The sequence below is a fragment of the Buteo buteo genome, chromosome 2 (assembly GCF_964188355.1).
Source record: "Buteo buteo chromosome 2, bButBut1.hap1.1, whole genome shotgun sequence".
Taxonomy (NCBI): domain Eukaryota; kingdom Metazoa; phylum Chordata; class Aves; order Accipitriformes; family Accipitridae; genus Buteo; species Buteo buteo.
This window is the reverse complement of record NC_134172.1, coordinates 38559422-38582874: the sequence shown is the minus strand read 5'-3', so window position 1 is coordinate 38582874 and position 23453 is coordinate 38559422. Positions and strand designations below refer to the sequence as shown.

The 23453-nt window shown below is 39.1% G+C and overlaps 1 protein-coding gene across 1 annotated transcript in view; it reads left to right on the top strand.

The window, feature by feature from the left end:
• The window catches only part of JAZF1 (JAZF zinc finger 1), a 200120-nt gene that overhangs the window by 171416 nt on the left and 5251 nt on the right, over window positions 1–23453 (top strand). Inside the window, exon 4 of the mRNA XM_075051455.1 lies at window positions 19163–19332. Within this exon, the coding sequence (XP_074907556.1) occupies window positions 19163–19332 (170 nt within the window). The remainder of the gene's footprint in view (window positions 1–19162; window positions 19333–23453) is intronic.

The window sequence follows — 23453 nt, the reverse complement described above, 5'->3', positions numbered from 1 at the left end:
TGCTGAGATGGCATACAAATATGCATGTCCCTCAGCAGAGAGTGTCTGTGCTATATGGCTGTTTGCCATTCTTGTTCAAGGTGGAAAGCAGGAACCTCACTAATCTTTTGGGTCCTATTTTCCATGTAGTGTCCTCCTATTAGGTATGCTGCTCATCTTGGCTTTCCTAGGTGTGGTAGTCTTATCTTGGGTGAAGCTAGCAGCTACCTGAATCCCAGTCACCTTTGTGCACATCCTTACAGCTAAGTCCTTCCATTTCCTGATGCTGTTAAGCTACTGTTTTTCATTTTTAATTTCATTTTTCAACAGAGTGTAATTTCATATAATGATCTCTCATCCATGTATTGACCAGACTCAAACCCACTTAGCTTGTGAAATTTGATAAGAAACAGTTCATGGTGGTTTGGCTGCAGAGAATGTTTGTTAAGTTTTGCAGTAAAAATCTGTGCCAAAAGACTACAGGCCAAATTCACAGACAGAGCTGAGCAGCTTCCAAGCTGACACACATACATGCTGCAAATGTTGCATGCATATATATATAGCACCTTCTTCTGCGTAAATGAGATTATTTATGTAGAAGCAGAAATATTCAGCAAAGAAGTGTGCTCTTTAAGGCTCTTCTCAGGTAATGAGGTAGACATGTATTTATCTGCAGACTCTGTATGTGTTAGTCCCCTGAAACGGCCCATTTGTGGTTTTGGTGGGAAGTAGAAATGCAGCAATTAATTTTCTATACCTCTCCTCTGTTCCCTCAGGGGTGACTGGCATGTGCTCTCTGCTTACATTTGGCTTTTTGTTCCCTCTCCTATAACAAGTTTTCTCTTCTTCTTAAGACCTGCATCCTCTAGTGATTGCAGAAATTTCACTTTAAAAATTTATTCCAGTTTTTGTTTTAACAATGGTGTCTCCTGGGAGACTTTGTTTAGTAGTCTTAAATGCTCTTCTTAGAGTTCGCAGGCAGGATTTAGCAAAAGAAATGGCTTCCATCAGCAATACAGACTCCTTAGAGTGATAGGGAAGTATAGCTAAGTAGCACCAACACATAGCTTATTTTGGAAAGATGTTAACAGTCTGCAAACATTGAAATATCTCTTTATTTAAGGAGCACTCAATTAAGTCACAAAAACTTCTGTTGCCTTTATTTTTGAATGTCAATTTTAAACCCACAGAACTAATGAAGTCTAGTTATGGATAAAAATGGGGCTGACATTGCATCTTTAACATACGCTGTTAATTTTTTAAATGTTTTCATACATCTGTGTGGCTCACAGATGAAATTTCCACTCCTAACTTCCTGGCTTTTGAGTGTAAGTCAGAGCATTGACATTCCTTTGAAAACTATGATATCTCTTCATACTGAAAAGCTTTAAAAAAGATTCAGTGATAGTAACTTATTGGTAATTCATTATTAAAATAACCTGGTTCCAATTTTAGTTACAGAAGTAATTCATAGTAATAAGTCTCAGACTTTAAAAACAAATTAAAAAAAGTAAAGCCACTTTTGCATTGAAGGAGTGCCAAAAATAATCTGAAACCACTGTTTTGTGTTTGTTTGTTTTTTCTTCCATATTTATGACCTTTTTTTTTTTTTTTTTTTTAATGATTCCAGGCCTGGGATAGTAAATTTCAGCCTGGAATGAATTTTTGCCCTTCTTATAAATCCTAAAGCAAGAGTTTAATACTACCAACTGGTTTTTTAATGGCTCAACCCTAAATCTTGCCCACCCCCCAAAAAAAGCTGAAATATTTTAAAACCTCATAATTAGCATTACATTTTGCACTGAAGAAACTGGCTCAGACTTCCTTTCCTGTTTATTTTGATTTTAATAGATTATAAGTTATAACATTTATGCTGTTTTAATAGGTTTATAAACCTACTTACTGCCTGATCGTGTTGGGCAGCGGATGGCAGCCAGTCCTGGCAGTGAGCATTGAGGATGCTATGGTTGGCTGGAATAGCTGTGGCCTTCTGTCAGTCCTTCCACTTGTAAAAGAGATGAAAGAGGGAAGTTCTCATGGGTGGTCGTAGCTGACCCCATGAGAGAATTGGCAAGTCCCATTTTGATTTGCAGCTGTCATTTAAGTAGGTGACTAACTGTTGGTTTATCTTATTAACTAGGATAAATGCCTTTCTGGGGAGTCATATTTGTGCGGTCATTTTTGATTGACTACATTTGAAAGATTTTACCTTTCCTTAATATGGCAAACTTCCTTGAAATTTCCACTAGCCCAGTCTCAATATTTACAGAAGTGACCCCATTTTCTACCCATAGAAAATACCTGACTTTTCAGTCTCTTTTTTTTTTCTTTCTAGTAAAACATGAAAGTAATAATTAATTTTAATTTGGACTAAAAAATACTGTGCAGGATTGGCTTTAACCTTTAAGGAATCTAAGATCTAAACAGTGATACTGTAATCAAATATAGCTAAAAATTCAGTACAGCAATATTATAAGACTTTAAAAAAAACTATGACTGAGGCTTTCAAGTTAGTACTATTGATGTAGAAACCATTACATTTACCATCTGAGGATACTATTTGAATGATGATCTAGTAGATCTATAGTGACTGAGTAGTTTTTTTAGATACATAGAGTGTATTCTTGAACTGAAGTCTAGACCACTTTGTAGCTGTGTCAGTATTCATAAAGCTGCACTGTTTCAACCAGTTAGAACATATCATGTGAAATGGGCCAATTTTTTTCTAATAAGTCATACTAGTGGTGCACCATGACTTTATATAATATGTGATTTAAAGACAAGGTGAAATTCAATATATTTTCAGTCAAAAAAAATCAGTCTTCACCTAGTGTGTATTTTCAGAGCCTGGTATAATTAGAAGTACTTTTGATACCTAGTGTGACTGCATTCTTAAATATCTCCAATGATTTTAAATATATTTGTATATGTTGTAGGTTTAGTTAACTAAATTAGAGAGAATTGTATCCCATTTACGTTATTAGGGAGTATCTTCTAAGATTAAAATCATATATATGTACACTTTTATTCAATAAAATTAATAGATTCTTATAACTCAGACTATTAACCTTATTCAGCTGGATTTTGTTCAGGATTCAAGTGCAACTACTGGCAAACAGTGACCGAAAAATTACAGCTTCGTTCTTGTGTTAACAAGGGTTCTTGCTACTGATGAAATAATTTAGAGCTTCATTGTTCCCTCTATGGGTGACTAATTTACAGGGGTGGGAAGTCTGCTGAAGATCTCCTTTCTGCTCCTGCCAAAGGCAGTTGGGACTTGGAAATGAATCTGTAAGGATCCACCTTGCTTCTGGTCCATTAAGGACTTCTCTGGTTTGGTTTTGGGAAGCAAAGCACGGTATGGCAGTTTATGAGTTTTGCCAATAAACCTTGTTATCCCAAGTCATGTTATGTCAATGACATGAGATATCGTTCTTATAATTCTGCTGTATAGCATTTGCCTTTATGGATAACTCCTGAAGGAATCCCAAGGGCCTTCTCTTGAGTCTATTCCCTTTTTTTCCCAAGAATGCAAAAGTTGAAAGAAAACCACCCATTGTTTGCTGGTAATAGCAATCAAAAACACAATAGTAACCAGCCATTGGAATTGGGCATTGAAATAGAGTAACAGTCATGCTGGAAACTAGTATGGTTTAGATTCTAAATGTGTGTTTAATTTTTGTTACTATAAGTTGTTTAAAAAATGCGTTGTCTTGTTGTAATGCAAAAGCTTATTCCTCTTCGTAGGTATCAAAGCAGCTAACATTTCAGTACAGTTTCCATATGTTATGCTTTCAACAATGAAGTAATCATATGGCACAGACAGCTGTTATGCAGAGTGCTGTAGCAGCATGTTAAACAGAATCCAGCAAGAAAAAGAGATCTGCTCAGCTAAGCTACTTTGTAAGTTTAAAGTGGACAGTAGAAATGTAAAATAACAGGATGTGCCCCCTCCCAAATGAATGAGGACTGAGAGAAGGAGTTTAGGTGCTCAAACTTTTTTTGTTTATGGATATGCTATTATTACGTAGCCAAATTGCTCTGAATTTGTAGCAGAACTGCTATTTATATCAGAATCTCTTTCACTTCTGTCACCAGGTGGCATTTCTGAACTCTATGTTGGATTGAATCAGAGTAGACTATGAACCATTAAATCTGCTATTCATTTGATAATCTGCAACAGCTTTTTCATTGGGCAATGTAGATTGGCTCAGTACTGCTATGGCTAGAGAGAGCTTGCTCTTTCGTGGCGGGATTCTTTTTTTAAGGGTAGTGCACTGCAAAATATTCTTTGATTAAGATTTTAAAGTGCTTGAAATTAGACTTGGGAGTCAGGACAAGTCAGTGGAAACAAGTACACGATGGCTTTTTGAAAATCACACTACAAATTCAGGTCATGTGCACTTAAGCACATGATTAATGTTAAGCACCTAATACTGAGGAGGTGAACGCCTGACTTTGAGAACATAACAAGTCTTTTGTCAGACTGGAATGAAGTATTCTGCACTTGGCAGAGTTGCAAGCTTGAGAATGTATGCATGCACAAAAGCCTAAATTAAGCCATTCACTTCAAAAACTCTTCACCTGCGTTAATATATTGTAAATGCTCAGGTTTAGTTATTACACCTTATGTTAATGTAGCGTAGTATCATGCAGATGCAATTGAACAAATAATGAAAAGTAGAAATATCAAATCAAATCCCAGGGCTTTTTTATTAAATCGTTGCTGAGAAGTAGCCTGAGAGTGCTACATTTTTGTGTGTTTGACTTATGGGGTGTCTAGCATAGTAAAGCACGAATCAACCCAAGTTCTACTGCAGCTTGAAAAAACACACTTTCAGATGTCTGAGGAACCATCTCATTAGTTGTTCAGATTGACAGAAGTTTCTACTTGCTTAATTGCCTGTGCAGAGACTGAAGAACTTGTATGCTATGTTTTTATTAAAAATTAGATATATAGACCCACTCTTGTATAAACAGTATGGGCAAATAACTAAGCCATACTCAACAAAATGAAGACCAAATTCTGTTCTCCAACATAATGAAAGTTTGTCTGAATGCATTCGATACTTCAGGCCTGCAAGGTACGATAAAATCTATGATAAAATATCTTGAGGCAACTGTATTGTGGTCTGTGGCAAAACTTGCCTCTGAGGGACTTCAGTGGTGCCAGGATTTCACATTTCTGTGCAGATGACGAAAGAGAACTTTCTTTATAATTGCTGGAGCCAAAAGGGTTTCATCTAATTGCAGGTTTGGGGGCCTATATTAATCCCGCATGCTAATTAATATAGACATATGTTTGCCCAGCATTTAGCAGTCTGAGGCACCTATTCTAACACAGCCTTATGGGTGTTCTTGTAAAAAATAAATACATAAATAATAATTAAAAAAATAATGAATGGCATTGTGCAAAACAGTTGATCAACATATGAGTTAACTATAATATATGTGTGTGCTTAGACATGGTATGAGATTTTAACATGAGCTTTTGGCTGAGGTCGTGACTGAGCATGAATAATAAGTAAAATCTGTGGTAGTTTCTAGTTTCTGCCTTAAGGAATAAAGCTATAGTAGGTGGTTTCCAATAACAATGAAAAATAATAAGTAAAAGTGCAATTATTTCCTATAGGGGTTTTCTTAGCACAGGTGGGATTTCTTCCCAGCAACAGCTAAAAGACATTGTTTTTTCAGAGCTAGATGCCACATTCCCCTTCTAGGGAGCCAGGCTTTAACCTCATACATATTCAGCTCTTTCTTCTGGTAATCCAGAGTGAAAAATGCTCAAGTGCTCGTCACTGTGCTTGGCTAAGTGCTTCAGAAATGGATCTCTTTTTTCTAGCAGTCATCTGCTGTTAAGTGGCCGTCTGGGTTCCTTAGAGAACCAAGAGTATGTATTATATTGGTCACTCATAGACAAAACCAAACCAAACCAAAAGAATTACATTCCCAGAACATACTGAAACTTAAGCTTGGAGGATCTGTGGAGCAAAGATGATCTCATGTTGCATGCGCAGCAACAGTGCTGTTGTCATATCTAGGGCCTGACTGCATGGCAAATAGTAATTACTAACTTACAGCCCCAAATCAAACAGCTTGAAATTATCATGAAGATCAAGAACCTTATCTTAGTCAAACCTGCACAAATTGGTGGCTCAGTGATTTCCAAGTACACATAGATTGTATGGAAGCAGCTGTGCCTTGATCTCCTGAAGCGGCTGGAGGCCTCTTCTGCTGAGGGACCACAGACAGACTGCTGTAACTCCCGTTGCTCCTGTTTTCTTGATCAGTCTTCACGGAATTCTGATAAAGAAGTGGCAATAAGTAAAAGTAACTTCCAGTGACAGATTAGTTTCTCATATTTACCATTGGAGATAAACAATAACGTCCTGTAGGAGCGTGGAGGGGACTCTAGCACCAAGGTGTTGCTGAGGGTCAGGAGGGGAAGTGGAACAGGTGTGCAGAAAGGAAAAGGGAGAGAGATTTTGCCTAAGAAATCTAAACAGGACCAGTGTTTACAGACAGAACTTTTCTACTTAAGTTATTTCATTTTTATCTTTGATCTACCAAAGACTATCTTGGTTTTCCTCCTTTGTACCATTTTGTTACATGCCATTTCTTGAAATCTAGGTGTGTGATTACCTGGGTACCTGCTCTGCAGTTTGGCTGGACCCTAAAAGAAGGATGAGAGTTGGCCCAGGCTTGATGGCTATTTCTCTTACAAGGGAGGCCATGGTGCCCTTTTTTTTTGTCTCCTAGGCAAAACTGGAGTCTTTAGGGACTCTGCAAACCCAGCCCCTGTTTGCTTTACGGGAGTTATCTGGTTTGTTTTACAGTGGGTTTGGGACTCCCCAAAGGCCACCTCTTTCAGTGTGGATAGACCAGGTGAGGGAGGAGTGTTGGTTCAGTGTTTGCAAGGAGCACAGGGCCCCCAGCGTGTGACTACAGTTCTTTCAAAGTCCTGTAGCTTTGGGTTACGGATCCTGGAGTATTCCTGCAGGGCTGTGCTAGACAAGCTAACACAACGCATGAGCATCTTACTTTTTCAGGAGTTTGGCGTTCCCACTGACCAAGGCTGTTACCTTGTAAAGATGGAGCAAAATGATGGGGATTTTCCTTTAACTAACCTTTTCTATGGTTTTCACAAGGACACATATCACGATAACCTCCCCTGCTTAGTCCTTTTTTTAACTCCATCCTAAACTAACTTATAACCTAAGTACAAAAAGGCCTATACTACATTCACAAAATTAAATATTTTTAAGTGGTGCTTGTATCAATTGAAATTACTTTTAAAATTTAAAGACCGTTTGTAAGTGTATATAGAGGAAAGTAAGACAGGTAAAAATAGCTGATGGGGGAAAAAAGGGCTGTGCTGTGAGGGGAAAATACGTGAAGGCTTTTTTTTTCTTCTCGTAGCTTTCCTCTGCATTTTCTGTTGTTCTTCCTTTTCATGCTTTATTGGGTGCATTTCCCTTATAATTCTGTTAAATTTCTCATTTGCTCTTTAACTTGGCAGTAAAAATGTGTTGAGCCCAGTTTGCTATAATAATATGTTCTGGGGAGATTGACTTGGTTGTCAGATTTTGTGCTTGCCAGTAGAACTCTGAATCTTGCCAGAGGAGAAGGCATATAAAAAATGTAATATTTCATTTTATTTATCTCATCTCATCTCATTTCATCTCACTCACTACAGGTGGCTTTACACGCAACCTCCTGTTTGTTGTACTTCATCGTCCCAGCCCCTTCAGAGCATTCTTGTTTGATACAGACATAAATTGCACTGGCAATTGTAAAGCTACTGTGCTGTAGAATTGCATTGTAGCTGCACATACCTGTAATTAATTGTATGGGAATTTTCACAGTACTCTCCCCAAGGAACAATTTCATTGAAAAGTAACCGAGTTGTCTAGACTATAGCAACTCATAAAATCATCACTAGTTTTGGTTTTTGAGCTACAAAGCAGCAATAGAAACATGGCTTGTAGATTTAAAGTACTTCCAAGCACAGGAACTGTTTTATAATCCCCATCGTAGTAGTCTAACCTGGCAAACCATTTTTAACAGGGTCAAGAACAAAAAACGTACAATAAGGTTAAAGTAAAGATTATCTCTGTGTTAATTTGTGATATGTTTTTTTAGTGTAGAAACGCACCCAGTGTACATGGACCTGTCTTCCTCCAAATGTGCAAAAAATACACATTTTTTAGAAAGCACATTGTGCCTGCCTTTCACAGCTTGTGGCATAACTGGTTTAATGTAGGAATAGCTTGACACTCAAAAAGGAACTTCAGTGGTTCTGGGTAACAATGACGGCATTCATGTTTGTGTGTTTATACTGCAAGGGCCAATTGGTGGAAGGATTTTTTTATTTTATTTTTTTTACTGTTTAACTTTATAAGTAATCTGCTAATTACCTTGAAAATTACTAACTGAAAGCACAAATGTTTTTCAGAAAGGTGGAAACTGTAGTTGGGCACATGGAACTTCTAGGTGCTTATTTAAATTGTGTATACATATATGCACATATATATATATAAAAAAATATTACACTGTGAGATTAAACGGGATTCGGTTGTACCATTGTAGTGCCTCAAGAACTGAAAAAATCATTTTAGCTATACTAGCACTGTATGTCTGCATACTGAAAGCAGTTACGGTTTTCAAAGAGTTTTTACAGTGCCTAGCAGAAAAAAAAGCATACTTATTTAGGCCAGCACTTCAGTGTGCTGAAGATGGTGAAACTTAAGCAAATGTTTGAGTTTTCCTTGCACCGTAGCCAAAGCAAATCAGAAGCAGAAAAAAAGCAAGGACTAACATGCCATTTCACACTCAATGACTTAAAACACAGAGAGGTTTATTTCACAGGGGAAATGGTGTATTGTGAGTCGATGTGACCCAGTACATGATCATCAAAATGATGTAAAATTCTAGGAAAAACAGGGTTGTTTGTAGCTCTCAGGTATTACCAAGTGAGCTATAGGCTATGAAACATTTGCTGACCCCCAAAACTACATATTCTCTTGTCTTTTTAGCACTTGTGGCCTAGCAGGTGAAAGACACCACCCTAATTCTTGCTGAAGATGAAGGCTGGTGCTTTGTCCATGCTAGCATAGGCTCCCTCTTGTAAGGTTTTTCCATATATAGTCAGACAGCATCATTCACAGCAGTTTCTCAGCACTTTTGCCTCTGATGCCAAAGGGATACAAGAAGCCAAGGAGCAACGGAAAATAACAACTTGAAAAGTACTTTCTTTTCAACTTCAGCCCAGTGATATATCATCTGAAACAACTCACACCTGCTAACATGTTTTGTACACCTGATTGAAACAGTGATAGCCTCAAGGAAAGGTTTGTGACAGTATGCTAGGCCCAGTGCAGATTTTATTTTATCAGAATCTTTTTTTTTAAAAAGAGGGAGGGGACACGACTGCCCACTGAATGTGTTCTTATGTTTGGCCTTGTCTTTCTCAGAAACACAAAGTAGAATTAATTAAAAAACATAACAGATCTTTCCTGTAGATTTTCTGGGTAGGCAGGATGACAAAAGCCTTGATTCTGGCTCAGTAATCAATAGCCATTTTAGTCCTTACTCGTAATTCCAAGTATTGTCATTAGGGCTATCTTTCAAATTATACCGATGGAGTTTCTTAAATCTAGATGGTCAGAGCATTTAAAAGCAGACAGAGAGAAGCGTTAAGTATATTTTCATGCAAAATTAATCCTCCTGCCCTTCAGTGCATTGAAGTGGAGAATCTGCCATTGCCTCCCTTGTTGCTGGTCGGGGGTTTGTAACCCTCCTGGGGCTCATAAGCATGAAATTCCCTTGGCCCGAAGCTGCTGACAGAACGCTGAGCTGCCCTGGGTCTCCACAGCTCCGCCACACCCTGGTCCTCCATGGGCAGCCTGCCACAGGATCCCTTTGCCATGATTCAGCCCGTTCACATGTAAGGGTCTAAGGTCCGGTCCAGAAGCATCTTGGAAACCCCCATGTAGCTGAATCCTGCTGAAATCAGTGGTGCTCCTCGTGTAGTGAGTGCTACCTGCACAGTGATAGCCATTCCTTGGATTGGAGCCTGGTTGTAGTTGTAGTTCGGTGCGTCCTTGCTGGGTTTGTGCGCTGATGAAGGCAAAGCACACAGCCATTGGGGTGGATAAGGATTGTGTGCATTAGCAGTTTTATGGCCTGTACTGTAAGTGGCTGAATAGCTTTTGTACAGCTGTAAAGCATGTTTAACCCAATGTTATAAAATACATCTCAAATGTATTTTCATAGGTTCATAAACTGTAGTTCATTTATGTAGGTACTTTTTATTGTAATCCTTTATCTTAAACATGAAACTGTTTCCTGATACCGTTTCTGGTTTCTCCTTCTTTTTTATGAAAAAGGGGGAAAAGAAGAGAAAAGAAAAACTGCCTTTTTGTTATGTGCATCAAGAGAGTCCTTAAGTACAGTAATAGTGCCCTGAACTTGTATTTTTGTATTTCTAACCTCAGAATGCAGGCCTAGCAACTAAAAAGCCAAAATAACATTAATTATGACTGTTCTTCGCTGTGGTTTTTGGAGTATAAGTTTGGAACAGATGTTTGGGGGGAGAGGAAGGGGGAGGAAGGATGGATTGTTTCTTTTTCTCAGCCCCAACTGGTTTTAATTCTTTCTTGAACATTTTGAGAATATCTTTAAACATTTGCCAGAGTTCAATTAACATCCTGTGACTAAAGGTGGAAAATGTCCTACTTTGTTTTTCTTCAAACATATACCTGCTCTTGCTGCTCATGCCAAAGCCAGAAAAAGAAAGGATTCCAGCTGGCATAGGTTTTATTACTGTTACATTAATTTGCAGGTTAAGCCTCAAGTTGGGAGGGGTCTGCTGGATTGATTTATTTATTTACTTTTTTTATTTTCATGATTTTAAAAAAGTGCTGTGTAAAACACTGCCGTTTAATTACAGGAAGGTTATGCTCTTTTTTGGTGAGCGTTTAACAGCTTATTCTTGTTTACATGAAGTTGTAGAAATCTAGTTTTAAGATATGTTTAAAGTAGAGATTGTGTTCTTGGGTTTATCATGTTTTTCCTGTACTATGTATAAACAGAAGATTGTACATTATTGAAAGCCCTTTTTTGTGGAAAACAGGATTGGGAAAAAAAGTTTATATAAGAATGCAAAATAACTTCCCGAGACTATTGGCGCAGTGTGACCATAAAACCTCAACAGCACATTGTGCAGTGACATTATAACAATTTGCTTTAGCACCTCTGCAGCATTCTCAGAAAGTCCTGTTCTACAAAACACATGCCATGGTATCAGTTGACTGTTTTTTCCAGAATTGGTTCTTTACATGCATGTTTTTGTGATTAGTTGCTGTTTCACAAGTAATTGGAAGTGCAGAAAATTTTTTTCTTATTTAGCTTATTACGTGTATGTTTTATTTGCATACATTTATAAATTCAATAAGTTGTAATAGATCTGCTTATATAGTTGTGCAAGCTACTTTTAGTGAATTTATAATCTCTGGATTGGGATTTTCTGTCTTTTAGTTTTAAAGACTGTTCTTTGATATACCAATATAAAGATAGAGATGTATCAAGATAGAAAATGGCACACAATTGCTCCTAAGGCCAGATAAGAGTCCAGCTGCTGCACCAACCCCTGTATTGGCTCTGGAGGACTATTTTTTTTAACCTGTTGCTAGTTCTGTTTCTCTTGTAGCTCAAAATGGTGAGCAGATCTCATGTGTAAATTGTTTCCAATTTTACCGATAGTGAATAAGAATATATAAAAATAAATAAAAAACTTTATGTTTATTTTTACCTTTATCATTTTAGCTTTACCTCCAGGATTTTAGGGTGATTTCCCATGTAAACTAGCTCAGGTGAAATCATTCTATTCCAAAATACAGTATATTTGATTCTGTGTTTTACCTATAGGATCTGAAGTGTTTGCATGCTTTCCAAAGTGGATTCAAACCTTGTAATTGAATACATTTTCAGTCACTTAAAATTCAGCATGAGCTTACACTGAGCATTTAAATGAAAACTAAAGGTGATTTGAAATGTTGGAATCGACCTATCTACCATTCCATTTAAAATACTCAGGTTATGCGTGGGTTGACTGCGTAACTGCTTGTGAGTTTGTCCTGTTTGAGGTACCACCCTCCAAAATGATTGTGGAAAGTATCTTTTCAGACCCTTTCTGTGACTATGCAAGTTACAGTTGCCATTTCTGTGGTGACTGTGAGAGAGGGTAGAGGGTTTCCAGAAACATCTACCTATATCCTTGCTTGCTTAAATGTTCCCTCCTTTGGTACAGCAGACCCTATTGGCTGAAAGCTACTTTTCAAATGATGCAAACAAACAAGAAAAAGTTTTGGTTTTTTTTTTGTCTAACTTATTTTCTCTAGTGCTTTTAAGTACCTCGTGCATAACAATAATGTTAAAAACCATATTGTTTTTTGTATTTGAATCCATATTCACATCATTACATGAGGTGCATTTTTTAAATTCTCTTGGTGCTTCTTCGCTGAGCCTTGCTTCAGCCAGAGACAATAGATAATTAGTTCTTCTGAGTAGTAATACTTCCTAAACAGCTCGTTATTTAGCGCTTGATACTTGATCTGAGCTAGGAGAGGACTGGAAGGAAGGGTGGTCTCTCCAGAAGACATTTTTCTGGCCCAGTCCTGCTCTGACTAGTGTCATGAGGAGGCGTAGGATGCTGGCAGTGGCGACAGCTGAAGTGCAAGACGAGGGACGTGCTCCTGGCGTAAGCGTGTGTGAGAGCAGCCCGGCAGCGACCGCCGCAGACCACACAGCCCGTGGGACCCGCTGCGGGGGGGCTGGCAGCGGCCAGCAGGACATGTCCTGCCCCCCCGCCCCCCCCCGTTCGGCACGCGGCCAAGTCAATAATAAGTTGTAATTGCTATTTTGATGGCTCTTTTGTGATCGTGCAGAGGGATGGAGGTCTCTGCCAGCCTTGGCAAGTGCCCATTTGACAAACCATAACCATCTCGAGCAGCTCCCTTGAGTGACAGCGGAGCTGCCAAGCATGCAGTTGGCTTTGAGAACAAATTTGCCTCTCCTCTCCCAAGAACGAGGTTCAGAGATATTTACTGGGATAAGAGAGAAAACTTTCAACTGCAGTGCTTGCGCCCGTTGGCTGAAGAAAGGCTCCAGCCTTCACCATGGTGAAGCTGGTGCTCGCTTTATATAGGTGCTTAATCCAAACACTGGAATTGCACTTGCAATCTAAAATATCAGTGTCTGTAGCGCTACACAGTGCTCTGTTTAAACTACCCTGGGATTTCTTCAGTTGTATTACATATGTGTTTACATCATCTTCGTGGACGTGAATGATAATAGTATTTTTGAAAATACAAGAAACTAATCTGAATGGACCTTTCACAAAAGCTGAAAAACACTTTCTGTCCTCTGAGTCCCCTTTTCCTCCTGCCCCCAAAATAAGCAAGCAAGCAAAGGAAAAACCCTAGCTTAGTCTGTTTGGATGATCCAGTGTCTGAAATTTGTTGCCTGAGTTTGCAGAGCCAATGGATTGTGCCACCGATACCAGCTTGCAGGCAAGAGAGTGCTACAGCTTCTAAACTAAAGACTTGCATAGCAGCCATGACGCATGTTCTTTAACTGTTTTGTATTTCGTTGCTCCTAGCATTTATTTCCTGTGCTTTATATAAAGGAAGAATATTTCATTTTGAATGACTTGATATGTCTTTAGATCAGCAATGAGTATCAGCTGTGGGAACATTCTCCCTGCTGGTGAGCGTGGAGGAGACTGCATCCATGGGCACAGAGGGAAGAAGTTTGACAAATTCATAAATGTGCTTTAGTGTTAGACCAAAATTCACATAATATTAGTAATTCTTTTTTTTTTTTATCAAGGAAGCTGTCAGAGTATGTGGGAATGCAACTTCTTAACATAAGAAGTGCTTTCATAAAACTGTTTCTATGAAATACAAACTGCAAGTCCCGCACTGGACAAAGTGTGAAGCTGAATTTTTATGAGAGATCATTGGAATTACCATGAACTTTCAGTGACACTAGCAATGTTGGTTCCCACTGCAGTAAGCTATTTGCTCATAGTTATTCATTGTATACTTAAATGTGTGCTTTCTGGTCACAAAAATAATTGGCAAGGATGTTTTGGGTTTGTTTTTCTTCATGGGAGGAGAAAGGAAGAACTTGTAATGTTCTTGATCCGAGGTCAAGCTTGTGCTGGTTTTAATCAGCTTTGTCTTTTTTTATATTTCAAGGCACAGTATAGAAGTCTTTAGATTTTAAAAGTGACATAACTTACAAATGAAGTGCACCTGCTTAGAACCAAGATTCATTGAAAGTTGAGGGGCAAAATCCTTTGTAAACCTCATGGTGGAATGAATTCACTCACGCAAAAGGCAGAATTTATCTTGGCTACAGTGATGTGAATACCGAGTAAACCCCAGAAACATAAAAGATAAGGCTCCAGATTTTCACCAGTGTAGCTGGGATGTTGTCTATTCCAGAATGTCAAATTATTAACTATCTGCAAAATGTTTCTGAGCTATTTAAATTACTGACTTCATCTTCTGGAAAAAGTAGTAGATGGGCATTCAAGAGGTGAGATCTTTGCTGTAGGATTAAGTGATTCTCTTGCTGATTTCAATAGCAAAACTGACTGAAAGAAGAGATAGAGCAAGCCTTTATGGTGCAACTTTGCTTTTCATCACACTACAAAGACTTCTTACCATGCAGGCAATAATCATAATCCCTTTTTGTGTATGTGTTTACTTTTGGCAAATAAACTGCTGTGATGCAGCCAGCCTTCTCGTTTGTGATGGGTTGTGTTTAAATGCAGCATAAAAATTAAAAGAGAAATAACTTGCCAGAAGACTTTGTGATCCTGTATGTTTTCTGTCTTTTCATAACTAGTAATTTTATATAATACCTGGGTCTGATATGGCATACTATGTGAGGTGTGCCTAGTGGCATCCACCTCCTCTTTGAGGAGCAGTAGCATTGTCTCAGCATGGAAAATTCCAGGAAAAAAAAAAACCAAACAAACAAACTGGCATTCTTTCCTTGCTTTTGTTTTGTTTTGTTTCACTTTTTTAATCTGCTGGGGGCAGCACAGATGAAGTGAGCCTTTTGGCAAGGCTACTGGAGTGAGGAAGGGGGAAACGGCTTTGTGCGCCAGGGCTGAAGGAATATTGCATGTGAGGGTGGGGGCAATATTACGAAGATGTTACTGAGTCATTTGGATAATAAAGCAGTGGGTTTAGGTTAGGCTGAGGTAGAACTATGCAGAGTCTCTGAATGAAAGCCAGATGATGAAACTGGATATGTTAAAAAGCAACGAGCTAGCAAGGAGCCTTGGAAAGAGCATTGCCAGAGGAGAGCACTGCAAGCTACAGCAAGAAGGCAGTTTTCTTGCTATTGTAAAACTAGTATTTAGTTACGGTAATAATATTGTGTATTTGTACACTGCCTTGCTGAAAGCACGTGCTTCTCTATCAGCCTTTCCCCGACAGATATTTAGACTCTTCATCTTCGAGAAATGTGTATTGTTGAGTTTGGGGGGACTTTTTAATATTCAGACTTCTGAAACATAATTCTGGTATTTTTCCTTTGAGTACTGATGGGGGGGAATGATCAGTCTGCCTCCCAACCATGATGAAAAAACGGTTAGGCCATAAGCGCATGTGCTACAGGAATGTCTCTGCTCAGTCCCCCGGAAGGGCAGCGTGCCCCAGCAGAGCATCCCATTTTCCACGTGCATGGCCATGTCCAAGTGGAGATCAGTGAGCCAGCTCTCTCAGAGCTCTCTTGAGAGTTATTGCAACTACTTGTCCAAGTCATGCGGTTGGTACGCCCTGGAACAGGCCATAGGTTAGATGCGAAGGTGCTTAATTTTTTTTTTCCCCTTTTAAAAAGTAAATATTTACAATTATTATTGTGAAATGCCAACCAAGTTTAAAAAAAGCAAGCAAGCAAGCTATATCTTGATCAAAGTGCACTGCTGTGCACTTCCCCTTCAGCGCACTGCCAGTACCCTGGCAAGCTGCCCGGAGGAGTCAGCGGCCGCCGGCAGCTCAGGTTGCAGTTTCTACACCTGACGTGTAGCTGAGGGCCAGGGACTCCTGCTTGGCGTGGGAACGGCTTTGCAAAGCCACCGTCTTCGGCCTTACAGTACTTAATTAAAATACCTCATCTAGGGGCTGTTTATTATGGCAGCGCCAACCTGTGTGTTGTGCTTTTTGTTCTCTCCTCCCCCCCCAATGTGTTGCATGCAATCAGTGAGGCACCGCATGGGTTGCTGCTCTTAGACACTGACAACTGAGGAAATGAAATTCTGAGGCAGAATCAGTTAAAGGCCTGACTAAATCAGTGTTGTTTTTCTATGGCAACTGAAACAACATAATTATTTAAAGGATAAATTTTTATTGCTAATGAATTTTTTTCAAGACAGTAAGTTTTTTGCATTTTGTTTATACCAAGACCCTTTTAAATACATTTTGGGATTTTTAATTATATTTTTTTTAAAACAGTACAAGCAGTTGAATTCAGTAGGATACTGTTAGATAAAAGCAGTGATAGACTGCAGTTCCAGCTTTATACAAAGTAATATGCCTTTCAGGTACTTGGCACCATTAGTCTGACTGTTTTTTGCAAGAATATGTATTTATATGGTTATTCATACTTGAAAATGCTCATCATATTTGTAAAATCCATAGTGACAAGTCTGGTTTTAAAAACTTAAGACAACAGAGCATTGCTTATACTGCAATATATTATATATATTATATAATATTATATACATTATACTGCTTATATTGCTTATAGTTTAAATGACTCTTGACTACACTCGACAAAATCTTGCATTTTTGTGCAGGTAAGCTAATTAAAAGAAAACCATAACGATGGTCTGATCTCACAGATGCTTACGCACGTGGTTTGGTTTCTTCTGTCTCTCTGCTTCAATGTGTCTACCTGAAAGCATGAGCAAAAGCATGAGCAAAAGTTGTTACAGAATTGGGTCTCACTGTACAAAGTTATTAGAAAATTTAAAAGGATGCCCTGAAAATACAGGAAAACCTATGGAAATACATAATTTCAATGATTGCTGCTTCTCCCCACTGTTCTGTGTATCTTTTCCCTTATATACCATATTGCATATTAAGTTTTATAGAGCACCAATTGTTGTTTTATAAAAGCATGCTCCCTGTTACCACTAAAAGTAGTGATATCATTAGTAGATGTCTTACAGTCTCAAATAATGTTTTCTTTGGGAGGAAATCACCCCCTCTTAAGGAGGCTTACAAGGGGGTTGACTATAATGGCAGAAATTGTTGGTATTAGTGTTTAGAATTGTGTATTTTCTCATCCTAGAGTGCATATGTGTATTTACAATAGGGTTTTCTGTTGCATTTGCTTAAAAAAAAACCCACTGAGCTAAAAAGTTTGAAAGGAACAGCTTGAGGAATTTTTTCCATCAAGATACAATCAAGGGCAGGAAATCGTAGAAGCAGAGTTGTGGTTTTGCCTCCATTTTTTTATTAGTTAATTAAACTATAACAACTCTTAACTTCATTTTAGGTTAACTGTTCCTAGAGTTCAGAAATATTTTAAGAGGTCAATAATGCTTTCTTTGGCTTTCGCTCATTCGGTGTGGGATAAGGAGTCTCAGTCAGCAGGGCAGAGTTTTCCAGATGTGCTGCAGAGCGTGTGTGCGTGCGCACATGTCGACAGTTGTTGACGGTGGGAAACCATCCATCTTTCCTCATCTGCGCACCACCCTGTATGGATGAAAACCACAGGAAAGAAACGTGGATAGCCTGACATCTGTAAGTGAACTTACAGTATCTGATTAAAGCTCAGGAGCCCCGAGTACTTGCAGCTACCAGTTAACATGCGTTTTTACTCAGTGATGGAGAGGTGCCGAGTCTAAGTGAGAGTACTGGGGGAGGGGGAATCCGAAGGGAAAAATCTGAGATGATAGGTGTGTAAGCAGAAAAACCCCAAAGACCTCATTGTACATTGCAGCATGGGTTTTCTCTGTGAAGTCAGGACGTTTCTTTTTTAAAGTGCCATGAGGCATCTGTCTGCATTTTCTTCTCCGCGTGTAGAGCTGCTTAGAGGCATGCACTTAAAGGGCATATGAGGGAACCAAATAGAGCCATGCAAGTGTCACATAACTGTCTTTAATAACAGGAGTTATTCCAGCACTCGGAGCCAAATTGTCTTTCAGCAGAAAGGATAAAATTTAGCAGAGCTGGGAATGGGAAAGACGAAAGGGGAGGGGAAACACAGCACCACCTCCTGCTGACACCACAGAAGTTTCCCTCAGCTTTCCCTCTCTCTCCCTCTGTGCATATATTTTCTTTTTAATCAGCTGGGGTTCTTCCCTCCCCTGCTCTTTTTTTTTTTTTAACTGTATTTTTATAGTTGGAATTCTGCTTTCCTAATTTCTCTTGTTTCACATTTAACTTCTTCAGAGGATTTCATTAATAGTTATTGCAATTAAAAATAGTAAATAAACTCAGCACCAGCTGCTCAAATGGCTGTCGTAGCATATCTGGAACATAATGCGGTCTGTTCAGGGCAGCCACACAATGCAATTTATCCCCACACCTGAGGGAATGAATTTCACAACTATAATTGCTACAATATAATTCTTATTAATGTTCTGCTATAATTCCTATTAATTCCAAAGGGCTAGTAAATGCATTAGGACTTGTCAACATATTATTTTACACTGTTTATGATCTGTAGAATTACGCTCTTCAGTATTGTATTGCCTAAAGAAAAGCCTTAAAAGTAGCTTTAATTGTGGGGAGGGGTGGACACCACATTTTCTCTTTGGGCACTAGGAAAGATGGAAGGATTCTGGTGCTTGAGGAGTAATGAAATTGTATTTTAAAATCAGTCCTTCGAACTTTCTATGTCACACAGTTAACAGTTTATGGAGATATTTTAATAATGCCTGTCCTGGTTATTAGAAAAAGAACCACTGGTGTCTTTATGAAGGAATAAATAACTATAAGAAAGATAGGTTTAGAAAATTAAAAATAACTGTCTTCCAGCAAAGACAAAAGTGGGGATATTACAAGTCATTGTAACTGATGTAATAAATGCAGAATGTGTTATCTGGCTGTGCTCTTATTTATTCTTGTTTTATCTCACAACCCTGCTTTTCTAGGTAGTGAATATGATGAGGAGGAAGTAGACTATGAAGAATCAGACAGTGATGAGTCCTGGACTACAGAAAGTGCTATCAGCTCTGAAGCTATCCTTAGTTCAATGTGCATGAATGGAGGGGATGAGAAACCTTTTGCCTGTCCTGTTCCTGGATGTAAAAAAAGATATAAGGTAAGCAGTAGTGCAGACCTACCTTATTTCCCATGGGAGGGGGGAGCCTCTAAAATCAATTTTTACCTTTCTTGTTTAATAGACTTTCCACATTTATTTTTGTGGTATTTTAGCAGAGTACATATTTTATTGACACGTTTCCTCTCAAGCACAGCCAAGTTACCAGTTTTACAAAGGATGTAGCCTTTTGCATCCCTCTCTGTCAAGAGAGATTATGTATAGTGACTCTTTTGCTTTACACATTTTAACTAGCTTTCTATTATTTAGACAAACTAACTGCAGAATGCAGGAGGTACTACCAGCAAAATAATCTCTTGGGTCCCTTTCAGAGACACTAATTCCTTCCAGAGACAGTGAATTCCTTCTGCTTAACTGCTAGAGATGCTGCCTCTCCTTTTAGTGAGACTATGCCCAGGGTACTTTTCTTGATAAAGGTGATGTGCGGAAGGAGGGTGGTGGTTAATGTTTTGCAAGTCAGAGGTCACCTCGGGAAGGCAGAGCCTTGGAGAAGTTCTGGCATCATTCTGTCCTGGGTCCAGGTCCCCGTGACCTGTCTGCACAGCCGTCAGTGTGTCTGGCCCCACCTGCAGGGCTTGCATCCCTCTGCGTGACATGCTGGGAAACAATTCCCCACCACCACCCCCTTTTTAATTACCCTCGATCACGAGACATTTTTGTCTGTTTATGGGAGTTAATTTGAACCTTGAGATGGCTGGTATAGAACATGCCGTGATGTTGCGAGGACAGGAGTATTGCTTCACGTGAACTGGTGCAGAGGCAGATGAAATTGCATTGAACAGCTTGGCCTTCAGTATGGTATTCTATAGTCATTGACATTTGGGAACAGAAATAGCATGTTGGCACAGTTCCTCTAAATCATTTCCTAAAGTCTTTGCATGAAGTACTGGAAAATTCAACCACTGACCTATACCCTAGAAAAAGCAGTGCTGGTTGCATTGGTTTTATACTAGTTTTATTTTATGTCTTCTCCTTTAAATAACTGAAAAGTAGGGACTTAGAACAGAAATATGAAAGAAAAATATAGGAAGACCAATAATATTTGAGATAAAACAGTTGTGACAAGAATGAATAAACTGTGTCTGAAGCCACGTAGTGGATGAAAATGTGTTTCAGTGATGCTGCAGCTGTTCTGGACTGCGGCAGCTCCCATGGCAGCAAATCACAAGACTCAGATTCATATACAGATAATTAATACTGACAATGCTTACTTAAAACATGAGCAGGAAAGCAGTGTGCTCATTCCTTAGTGACATACAAGTCTTTTTTTTGCAGAGATTAGCCTTAATTATGTAATGGTTATTCTCTTCAGTTGAGGAAAAACTGAACACCATCTCCAGGCGCAGGGCACAGGGAAAGATGTTTTCAGACTATTTGCAAGTATTACGTTGCAGATATACCCACGTTATTCAAGATTAAGACTTTTCTTGCGTGTGGTAGAAGCTGTGCTAGATGAAGGGTATAGTATAAAAGCTAAATCCCTAGCTCAGGAAGCAAACAAGCCATGGTGATTGTTAGAAGTCACTGTGCCCACAGGGCATCTATGCATTGCAGAAAACATTCACTTAATGGCAAAGGCTAGAAGGAGAACCCTGTAATTTGCTATATCCTGTCTGTTCTCTGTTTGACTGCCAGCCCTCTGTCTTTTTATTGCCCAAATAAGCAAGCTGTTTCTGCCTGCTTCTGCTATCTCACTACCTTCATCTCAAATGCATGAGGACTGTCTAAGGGGTATCTTGTACACCATTAACGATAGAACAGTCAGACAGGGAACAAATTAACGACCCTTAGAGAGGCTGACAGACAGAGAGCAGCAGCAAATAAAAAGTACCATGTTTTCCTAAGAGACTCACCTCTGTTTAGTCCTGATAGGAAAACACATGTCCTTAAACTCTGCCTCACCTCATTTCTCTTTTCTGTGGGCTCTGTTTCCTCCCTTTTTTCTTTTCAGCCTGATTTTTTTTCTCTTTACATTTTTATCTTTTGTTTCCTTCCTTTTAGCTTTGTGTCAGCTGTGTTTCTTGTTTCCTCTTCATCTTCCTTCTGCTTAACCCCCTCCTCTGATGAATTATTTGTGGAGTCTGGGTAGGGAGTCTTGTGATCAAAGCACTGGGATTTTCTGGTGGGTACTGGATAATCACAGGCAGGGCTGTAAAACAATTATAGAGCTCCAAACAGGAACACGGACATGCACATACAGTAATTGCCAGGCTCACTTTACGGCTGAGAAAGGGTGCATTCCTTAGGGAGCGAGGAGGAAAGGAGGATATACAGTTTTCTTTTGTCTGGCCTTAGGTGACGTACATTTGAGAAGCAGAAACATTATTTTTAGATGTGTTATTTGTATTACAGTACTGCTTAAAGGACGCAGTAGGGATGGGGCTCCTTTTTGCAAACAATGTACAAGGATAAAAGATGGCCTCTGCACTGAAAAGTCATTAGGGAAAGGTAAATAAGACAAGAATGAGTACAACAAATACTCCCAAGGAATGGGCTGGGGTGGACAACGGAAACTAGTGAGAACGTGTTTATACACAAGCCCAGATGAGTATCAGAAAACCCTACTGGCCTCCTGCCCAGCTGCTATCTCTTGGCAGTCTCCCATAAGCAGTGCAGAAGTGAGTCATAAACATTTAGTTGTTCTTTGGGAACTTCTTTTTTTTAAGAAATAAAATTGCTTGCTTAAAATATTTATAGGTACTAAGCCCCCTATATAGTATGGCACAGATTTTAATGAGAAGCTGAAGGTTTGGGGCGGGGGGGGGGAGTGCTTTTTTAATTATTTGTAAATTTGTTTGTGGGATAGTTGGAAACAGCTACATTAATCTGGAGCATTCTGACTTCTAGATGCTTAAAACAGAAGCCTCTGAACTAATTTCTCAAGCTTGCTTGCTTCTTCTCTAATTATGGTTGCTGACCTAGAGAACAAATTCATAAGTATTTTATAGTTTTCCATTTATGGATTTTTTTTTTTTTTTGCTCATATGATTTGTATTTGATTTTTTAAAAGATCATCTGTGTGATTTAAAGGAACCCAAAGATCTTAGTCTTGTTTCTTTGGAGTTCACCCTCACCAAATTTTGGCTTTACATCCACATTTAGATGACCTGTCCAGAAGTCTGTGGGTATTGAGTTGTTAATGTGCTTTGCAAAATGCCACCTGTAGGAGCTAAAGTGTGGATTTATGAAGCTGGCAATTTTGGTATTTTATTCAATACCACCTATGTGTGTCAGTTATTTGATCTTTAGCTCTGGAGAAAGACATTCAAAAGGCGTATATGCTGTACATAAACTTACTTGGGCAACTTCCAAAGGGCAAATGAAGTTTGATAGATAATAGATACCAACCCCACCCCCCCCCACACGCATAATGCATATGTACTATTATAGAGAAAATACAGGAATATTTGTCATAATTTTTCTAGTTTGTGCAAATACAATAACACAAGAATAATAGATTACCGTACATATAAAATGTAGCTTACATGCATAACTGCTTTTGGCCTTGGGCAGGTGGAGAAGTGGTACCTTCCAAGAATGCTGAGGCATTGGGCTTGTCTTTCTGGCAGATAATGGGATGAAGGTCCTAGGCTTGTTGTGTGGGCAAACCCCCCAGGAAGGCTGATGTAAGAGCAGTGACACTCAGCAGAGCTTAGGGAGGGAGAATATTGAAGTGAGAGAGGGAAAGAAGGGAATTTAATTAAAAGAAAGGAGCAAGCCAGAGCTTGCAAGTTGAGCAAAGAGGAACTGGACCCACAAAGAAAACTTTGGGGGGAATAGCCAAGAGATATAAAAACATGTATGATGTCCAAGTCCTGAAACAAGAAATCCTCCCAAACCATCCTTGATGTCTGTGTTTCTACATGAAGTGGGTGGCAAGCTCTCGCACCTTCTGCAGTGTAGTGGCCTCATGAGTACTGCCGTGCACGGGCCCTGCACAGCAAGTGCCCTTGTGTCCATGCAAACCAGGTAGTGCCAGTCTAAACTTCCGTATCTCCTCCTGATTTGGTCCCAGGTTAATAATTGTTTCCTCCTGTTTTAGAGTGCCCTTCTATACTGCCATCTTCTTCCTCAATCATTTGTGAGAGTAAATAATGAGCAAT